Source organism: Gekko japonicus, unplaced genomic scaffold (genome assembly GCF_001447785.1).
Source record: "Gekko japonicus isolate JY-2015 unplaced genomic scaffold, Gekko_japonicus_V1.1 scaffold1479, whole genome shotgun sequence".
Classification (NCBI taxonomy): domain Eukaryota; kingdom Metazoa; phylum Chordata; class Lepidosauria; order Squamata; family Gekkonidae; genus Gekko; species Gekko japonicus.
The window spans coordinates 795,442-805,049 of record NW_015176016.1 but is presented as its reverse complement, the minus strand read 5'-3'; the positions used below and the strand labels follow the sequence as shown (position 1 = coordinate 805,049).

Below are 9,608 nucleotides of genomic sequence, written 5' to 3'. Positions count from 1 at the left end.
CACTTGCGACCATCAGCAAGCCGTACCACATACATTCGTGACCCTATAACATCAACAATAGTGGCTGGTAGCCACGAGTGACCACTTGCATAGTTTTTCGCATATACATTTTCACCATTTACATACGTTCGGACCTTTGGTTGTTCGCTCTGCGGTTGTGGTTTCAGGTCATTGAGGTCCGGGTGCAACCTATCTAATAGTTGTCAGATCCCAAAGCAGGAGAACAAACCCACGTTTCCAAGAAGTAAGATTTATTTCCAAAGCATGGTTGATCATGAACATACAGAGAATTGTCCAGAATGACTACAATACACAGGGGCAATATAATATAGGAACTTCAAACTTGGTTAACCCAATGGGCTCAATTCCCTCGCAAGGGAGTTGATTAGAAAAGGCGCGAAGCAGCCTGAGAACTCCAACGGCTCATACCATAAACACAAGTGTAGTTCACACGGGAATCTAATTAAGCAAGGCAAGAAGACATAACACTCCGTCGTCCACCTGTAGGAGAAACTTGGCAGTTACAGTCGCATACCAGAAGAGAATAACACGGGGAGGGAGGGAAGAGGGACACGTCCCAGAGAAATGGCAGCTCGCTGACACAATCAAAGGCATAAGAATAAGATGAAGTACCTACTCCCACTGCCCTGTGGTGCTTTGCTTTGTCTAGCAGGTGTTCCTCCCTCCTACCTATCCATAAGGAACTGTGGGACTTGTAGTTCTTGATATGATCATCAAGTCGCAGCTGACTTACAGCCACCTCAATGAGGGGCTTTCAAGGCATGTGAAAAGCAGAGGTGGTTTGCCAGTGCCTTCCTCTGCAGAGTCTTCTTTGGTGGTCTACCATCTAAGTACTAACCTTGCTTAGCTTCTGAGATCTGATATACCACCTTCCCTCCCTCTTGATATTATAGACCAGGTCAAACAGAGGAAAACAAACCTGTTTTCTCCCAGTCTGACTCACACAGTCCTAGTTTAACTGCACAAGCACACTGAGAAGAGCCATAGGCTGGGCAATTCAAAATGTTGCTTGAGATTGCTGCTCTAGTACTGCTTCTCATTGTCTCCAGCAAATCTCACATGAGTTCTGGACCATAAATACAAGAAAATCAATTTCTATAAATATCCTCAAGCATGATCTACAGCTTGTCCTCTTTTTTCCCCCACATGGCAATGGGCATTGCAGTATTGGCCACCACTGGGCCCCTCTGGACCTCTGAGCTCCAGTGAAGTATACCCTTTCCCCTGTGTGGGGACCCTAAGCATGTGGATGAAGGAAATTTCTAAAAGTCGGTTTATTTTATAGAATTCTGCAGGTCACCAAGAGACATGGAGCTATGCAGAATATGGGTCTTTTGCCCTCAGTGGCAATGGAAACTACTTTTGGTTTGTGTGATATTCACATGACTTGCCATACATCGTAAAACTGATTTCCACTGCTTTAATGACTATTTAGTTATTTATTTTAAAGATGCCGTTCTTTGAATGTCTCAAAGTGATTTTCATTCTCCTGCTCTACTATAGTATTTGATCAAATATGTTTTTAAACACACAAAGCCCAGCAAAATGTGTTTGTCCACATATCAAGAGCCGCAATAATTTGTACCACTTTCAGTTCTGTCTTTAACATATACCTTGGTGGATTTACAATGAAATTTAATATTTGATTTAGATTTGTGACATATCATGTAGAGCTGTTGTCTACATGAGGCAGCCAAGTGCTTTTGTCGGTTTAGAAAACAGGTACAACAATTTAGCAAACATGTACCAACTCTAGAAGATGGTAAATAGCGTAATTGGCCAAGTATAGTAGATTGCTAGTCACCCTAGATCCAGCTTTATCCTAGCTGGATTCAGCTTTAGCCTAGATCCAGCTTTAGCTGATAAATCCATCCCCCCAACTATCAACTGCTGTTTATAAGGTCAGAGAAAGGAGAAGTAGAAGAAGAAGAAGAAGAAGAGATTGGATTTATACCCCGCCCTTCACTTGGAGTCTCAGAGCGGCTTACAAACTCCTCTCCCTTCCCCTCCCCACAACAGACACCCTGTGAGGTGGGTGGGGCTGAGAGAACTCTGACACAAACTGCTCTTTTTCAAGGACAGCTGTGCCAGAGCTTGTGACTGACCCAAGGTCACATCAGCAGGTGCAAGTGGAGGAGTGGGGAATCAAACCCGGTTCTCCCAGATTAGAGTCCACGCACTTAACCACTACACCAAACTGGTAGCAGCCAGCTACCCTTACATAATGCCTGTTCAGTTCTAGTTGAGAACCCCCACATCCTGGTTTCTTCATCATGCCTGAATCCAGCTCCATTTGAGAGCCCTCCACTCCACTACCATCTTTGAGGCCCAGATGGAGAAGCAGCAGCAGCAGCAAGGCAACACCCCATCACATCTCAATAGTGATGCATAAATTGCAGATCTTTTCTGCATTCCCCTTCCCCCAGCAGTCATTTTGACCCCAAGAGAGTTGATTGCTGGGTCTGGAGGACCCTCATGGATGAATAGCCACATGTGTCCGAGGCTGTAATGGGGGACGGGGAAAGAGGCAAAATCACCCTCTGCTCCCTTTCTGTTAAGGAAGGAGAAGGCAATTTTGCCTCCTGTCCCCTTCTCACTGCATCCTCCCAACACATGTGGTTGTTAGCCCAAACAACCTGCAGTCCTAGGAACCAACTTTCCAGAGGTTGGGAAGGACTGCTATGGAGAGTGAAATGTAGGTATGATCTGTGGCTGTCAAGAGCCTTCCGCTGACAGATCACTGCATCCAACCTGATATTTCGATAGAAATTTGTATTGTAGTTGCTGGAAGCTGCTTTGAGAAATGCAATTACTTGATATGCATATTCAGAGTATAGGTGGAATAAACCTGAAAGCTGAGAGCTGTTTCCTTTGCTGTCCAGATTACTTGGATGCCATGCAGTATTCAAAAAAGAGCAAAGTGTTTAGAATTGTAGACATTAAACCATATGTATGTGGTCCATATGTGCGTGCTGAGTATTATTTTTACATGCAGCTTCTCTTTATGAGTACAGACTATAACATTCAGATTATGATTTGCCCCAAGCAGAAGGCAGGATGCATCAAAGCAAACCATACCAAAGCTACCCAGAACAAGGATGAGGTATAGTGGAATAAGGTAAAATTATTCACAACTGAACCAGTGCTCAAATAACGAGTTGTGCCGTATGCTGCAGAGATGATAGGCCTTTCTTAGAATTGTCAGTTACAATAAACAGTGCAAACTTCTCCCACCAAGAAACAATCCAACACAGATTTGGTTTCTGTACTCCACTTGCTTGTGTGGCACTTTTTCATGTTAAATAACCTTGTCTGTTTGAAAAAACAACCTTTCTCCCTTTATTAAATACACTGATTGTCTGTTTCTCCCCCTTTGCTGTCTGTTTTCAGATATGTAGCAATGCATGTTGTCTGCAAGAACTTTTGGTTACTTTGTGTATTCCAAAATTGATGAGAATGTGAGACATGTACATATGTACTTTTAATTAGCACATTATATAGAGGAGGAGGGGGAGAGGAAGTAGTGTGAGTAGTCTGTAACACATATATGGGGAATTAATCTTTTTATTAAACATGTATATACACAGTAAAAAGATGTCCTGTGTTGCTCAGATGTTAGATCTCTACTGTCCGTGAGATCAGGAGCTCATCTTGGGCTAGGGGTGAGACTATCTTTATTTGGGAACGTTTCCATACCGCCTTTCCAGGGAAACTTCGCTGTGCTGGCTTAAAAAGAAAGCACAATAAAACGTCATAAAAGTTAGTAAAAGCCACTATTCAAACACATCAGAGCATAAAATAACATAAAACTGGAGGCAGTTTAAAATGTGTCTTAAACATTTCTTAGGCTAAGAATAGGCTATAAATAAACACTCCCTTAGTTAAAAGCCTTGGTAAACAGAAGTGTTTTGGCTCAGTGCGTAAAAGGAAGTGATGTAGGCTGCAGGCAGGCCTCATAACTAGGTGTGACAGAAATCTCTTTAACTATGTAAAAGAAGATTATAACCGTAACTGTCTGTGATTAGGGTCGGGGCTGTTTGGGGGTTTAATCCTTCCACCCCTGCATGGTGTTACTAACTGGGGGGGAAAGAGTGCCCCTCCTCTTCCAGGTTTTTTTCCTGTAAATGTTTATAATGGTGTGTGTTAGTGCCCATTTTCTAAACAGTGCAAGGTGATAGGGCTGAACCAATATAAACATAGCTGTAACTCCGTGTATAAGGGCATTGGGGAGATCTGATCACAGATCACTGAAGGATTTGCTTTGTTTTGATCATAAGAATTAAAATGATATACCTCCATTCAGGGGTCTTTACATAGAAAAAGAGCTGCAGGAGCTCATTAGCATAAGGTATGTTAATGAGTTACTAGGCTATTAGCATAATAGCTCATTAGCATATGCCATGCCCCCTGACATCACAGGAAGTGATGTCAGAAGGGGAAGCAAAAAGGGGAGGCATCTTCAAAAGCCTCCCCTCCCCTTCCCCAGCCAGCCTGTGGGGGGATGGGAAGCGAAGAGAGAAGGGGTTTAAAGTTTAAACCCCTTCTCACTAAAGTTGAGCCGCAGAAGGAGGAAAGAGGGAAGGAAAGAGAGAGAGAGAGTAGAGAGAAAGAGAAGGAAAGAAGGGAAAGAAAGAGAGAAGGGAGGGAAAGAAAGAGAGAGAGAGAAGGAAAGAAGGAGGAAAAGAGAGAAAGGAAGGAAGAAAAGGAAAGGAGAGAAGGAAAGGAGGAAAAGAAAGAGGGCAAAGAGTTGAGGAGCAGGAAGGCTTTCCCACCCCACCCCCATCAAGCCCCCGCCACCCCTGCGGATCCCTCACGCGGGTTGCTCACTTACTGCAGCGCTCCAGCGCGGGCCCCGGAAGGCCAGCAATGGGCTGCAGCATGGGGAGTGGGGGCAGGGCTTGCTGCCACTGCCATTTGTGCCAGCTCCTGGGCTGCCGGAGCTGTGCTCCGGTGCACTCTGGCCCCAAAAGACCCCTGCCTCCATTATTTATATACTAGGAAGTAGCCTTTCCCATGTGTAGATTTTTGGGGTGACTTGAGCTGGAATCTACAAGTGTAATAGAGACTGAGCAGTACTGTAAAGGTTCTTCTACTCTTTCTTATCCAACTGATAAGTGTTGGCTGGCGGTAATGGAATCTGTGCTTGAACATCTCTCATGTGACATTTTTTTTTACAGTAAAAGCATTTTTGTAAATATTGATTTGTGGCTTGTGGAAGGTAACAGTGGACCAAACTAGTGTGGGTCATGTTCTGGTGAGGGGGAGTAGATCATGTGAATGCACAAGATCAGCATTCCAGTGTCTGCAATAGTTTGCTTTAGTTGAGAGTACTGGTGATCACAAATTTTAATACCACTCAGGATTTTTTTTGGAATGCCTTCTTTATCTTACCACCTTTGGGCCAAGTCGTGAGAAAAAGGATATTTGGAAATGATTCTGGTGGCTAATACTCAAATTCCTTCTTACATTTTTCTCAACTCACCCAAGCCTTGTCTTCCAGAGACTGTTTACGTTTCTAAAATTTCAGATTTGCTTTTGGTAGCCAGAGATAGGATATGATATGACAACCTAAGTTTAATCATTATATCTGCAAGGTTTGTGATTAACCTGTTGTTCTGTGTTCTATTCCCTTGGGAATGCTAAACGAATAGGCAACCGTAGGCCGAGTTATACCCTTCTGATTTCATTGAAGTGTGAGTACTTTGTAATCATTGACTTAGAAACAGTCCTGCTTAGGGCTGTGCTGTAAATGTCTGTTGTTACCATCCAAATTGACCTGACCTGGGTAGTTCAGGCTATCCCGATCTCTAAAAGCTTTGCTCAGGTCTAGCCCGTTCTCGTCAGAACTCAGAAGCGAAGCAGAGTCGTGACGTGGAGGCAGGCAGTGGCAAACCACCTCTGAATGTCTCTTGCCTTGAAAACCCCATGGGATCACCTTAACTCACCTGTGACTTGATGGCACTTTCCACCACCACCACCACCACCCAAATTACCCAAATAAATATGTTAATGTACAGACCCAGTGTCAGATTGTGGCATAAAGATGCATACCTGTGCTTGTGAATTTGATTTCTCTGTCACACACAGTATGTTGCTATTCATATTATAAAACATATTTTTGTACTTTCAGCATGCTTCTTGTCTCCAAGCTTATGTTACTAAAATACACAAAAATTGTGGTGCTCCACAGGTTTTTTTGTTGTTGTTTCCCTCCACTATCTCAGCCTATCTATATTTATGTTTTCTAGGAATTCCACCAATATTCTTTAGAGGACTTAGAATATCTCATAGCTGCACAAAAATCTGAAATAAAGCTTTTACAAGAAAAATTGAAACGAGCAGTTCATACACTACCAGATCGTACCCTTTGCAGCAGAGGTTTCCTGGATTGCATCAATGTTAGAACTGGGAAGAAATACAAGGTAGGAAAGCTTTATTGCCTTGTGTATTTGTGTCAAAATGAGGTTGGCAAAGCTTGACATTTTGCTTTGGGACTTGGATAATAACAGTTTTAATAAATGTCGATGCTACTTATTATTCTGGAAGCTTGATCGAAGAGTGTTTTTATTATCTGCCAAAGACTTGTTAAAATAACTGTTGGGAGTAGGAAGTTTTACCTTATTAAACACTGAATAAAGGATTGTTAATTTAATGAAATTATTTAAAGGTTCAATTCTTTGTAGGATTCTTAAAATGAATATTTATTACTTGATACTGTTTGTGAAGATGCCCATTTTTTCCAAACAGATGAATTTAGGAAACTGAGTTTGAGATTTAAAAGTTTGTAATTAAATGCTGATTTAGAAATTCTTTCAACTGGTGCTATTTCCCCCCTCAATATTTTATTATTAAATCTACATTTATTTATTTTATCTATTTGAGTTTGTATTTCAACATGTCATGAAATTCAGGGTTGGTTGCAGCTGTGTCACAAAACAAAACAAAAAATCCCATCTTTTTGCATAATCCTGGCTTTCAAATGCCAGTCTTGCAGTGGTTCTAGAAGATACCCATGTTATGTCAAATATCCAAGGATTGGAAGCTTCTTAGCTATGGTAATGCTGCAGAGAACATGAATCTGCATATGTGCTCTTGTTCCATATATTAATAACAATATTCATAAGGAAGGTGATCTCTAAATTACGGTGTCTCTAAGCCTTGTAGAGTTTTACTGGTGAGAACCCTAGTGGCTTTTGACAGCTGTTGATGAAGTTGCACAGTAACTACTTATGGGGCTATACCTGCTGGCTTGCTGTAACCTCTAAACAGACTTTTACAGTAGCAGAACTGAGAGCTGAGGAGAGGACTTTTATCAGCTTTGTCATTTCGAGTCCTCCAGTGGTGCTGGAACTGTGGCCCAGAAGCGGAGGGACCTCTTTCCTCTCCAGGGACTGTTGATATCTCCTGAGGATAGTTGGCAGTGAGGCTATGTACACTGGGCTCATTGTCCTTCAAGGTCTTCCAGTAGTGTTGCAAAAATTAAGAAGAGCAGCTTTGATCCATTGTTTAAAATGGTAATTCTCTTCTTTTAAACTGTCATATTGCTTTGTAAGTCACTTTTGGTATGAATGTTGGCAAGCAAACAGAGTATAAATGTTCAATTCAATGAAATTATAATCTTGAACTGTAGCCTGAAACGTTTGGAATCTTGTTGAAAATTTAATGAGTGCACATGAATTGAGTTGCATCAACCACTTCCAGCATACAGAATATCAACTATGTTCATTTATAGGAATTAGATCTTATGGGAGTTTTTCATCAAATAGAACACAAGGTATGTTCTGCAAGCTGACAGTCTGTTATAGATTAGAATTTCTTTTTGTTATGCATCACAGAAAAGATGATAATATATACCTGGGAGCATAGTAACTGGGAAATTCCTAATTCAGCACCTTTAGGATTGGGCTGTAAACCTGAAATTTCAACCTTGCTTCCTCTTGGAAGAAGGCTGTTTGAAATCAGTGAACTGTGATCAAATAAATGGTTATATATTACTGGAGTGACCTAGGAGCTGCATTATCATGCCTTCTTCTCGTGGTACTGTGGTAACATTTGGATGTTTGCAACCACTTGTGTGTCGCTTTTCTACCCAGCTGGTATGCGGGCAGTAAGAAAGAAGAGTCACAGTGAGCTAGTATGGTGTAGTTGTTGGAATGTCAGTCTAGGATCGAGGAGACTTGGATTCAAATATTTACGCAGTCAAGAGTGTGACCTTGGGCTGGTTACCCTTTTTTAGCCTAATCTACCTGCCAAGTAGTTGTGAGGATAAAATGGAGCAGAAAAAGTGGATCTTATACCACTCTGGTAAAGCCCAAAAAGGGCCTAAGCTTGTGATGTAATAGAGTATACATAGCACCACCATTCTAGGGGGGAAAAAACTTAGGAATTTTTTTTATTGATTAAAAATATTCTTACTACAAAGCGTCATATCTAACTTTGAAAACAAATATACAAACAATACTTGAACAATATCAACAATTTTAATAATGTTAAACATACAACCAGACTTTTAAATGTTTCTACAAATTAGAATAAAAGTTTCTATAAATTACAATAGACACATTAGTTATAACAATACTGGAACAAATTTCACAGTTATAACTACTATGTTACATAACTTTGTAGGTACATTACATAAAGATAATAAAATTTGATACAGCTTATCAAGTCACCAGGGGATTTGTTTCCCGAAACCAAAACAAGCATTTAAACCATTGAGAAGATTTGGCATCCCTCCCCACCAATTTTAACCTGTTTCAGTCTATTCCAAATATAATATACTGTTCTTGAAATTTCAGCTGCCTGTCCTGATTTTAGTTCTTTATTTCTATTAATCATTGCCCATGAAATAAATAATACATTTGTTATCTCACTATGGACTAGGGTACCTTCCTTTTATTTCCTAGTTTTCTCTTTTGTCCTACTGTACTTTTTGAGTTCCACCAACTCAAGGACTTTGCTGTTTCCTCATTACTTCCTCTTTTTGTTTAAGATATCAGTATCAATAATTCCATTAGTACTATCACTAGCTCTGTGATTCTGAACTTTAACCATTGCATTTATTTGAATATCATCTTTTTCAATGTGTGTTTCCTCTTTACTGTGTGTGTCCTCGTTTTTTTGTTTTAGATCTTCCCATCTGTTTCTGTATTAACCAGTCTCCACACCTCTCCAGGATTGCCATACCCTTCCTTGGATTCCACACCAGATACTACCGTTTCCCAGTCTTGAACTCTTAAGTAGGACCATTTTAAAGCTCTCGCTACTACTGCCCATTCTCTTTTAACCTCCTAGCACTGGGAAACATCATGCTGTACTGTCTCCATGATTGGGTCTCCTGACACTCCCGGTCTTGCAAGAACAAGTAAATCATGTATACTTGCCATTTCACATACAATGTAAAATAAATCCCCCATTTTATTTCAGGAATCGCTGACCCGACGTGATTCAAACACACAGCCTTCTGATCTGTAGTCAGACACACTACTGTTGTGCCACGAGGTCCTAGGAAGGCAGGGACATTCCAATAGCCCTTGTGTATATGATCTTCTCTCCCACTTTGGTCATTTCCCAGCAAAACATCTTGT

At 41.0% G+C, this 9,608-nt stretch overlaps 1 protein-coding gene across 1 annotated transcript in view; it reads left to right on the top strand.

The window, feature by feature from the left end:
- The window catches only part of CNTLN (centlein), a gene marked incomplete at its 5' end in the record, with an annotated part of 249,541 nt that overhangs the window by 52,112 nt on the left and 187,821 nt on the right, over positions 1-9,608 (top strand). Inside the window, one exon of the mRNA XM_015426574.1 lies at positions 6,270-6,443. Within this exon, the coding sequence (XP_015282060.1) occupies positions 6,270-6,443 (174 nt within the window). The remainder of the gene's footprint in view (positions 1-6,269; positions 6,444-9,608) is intronic.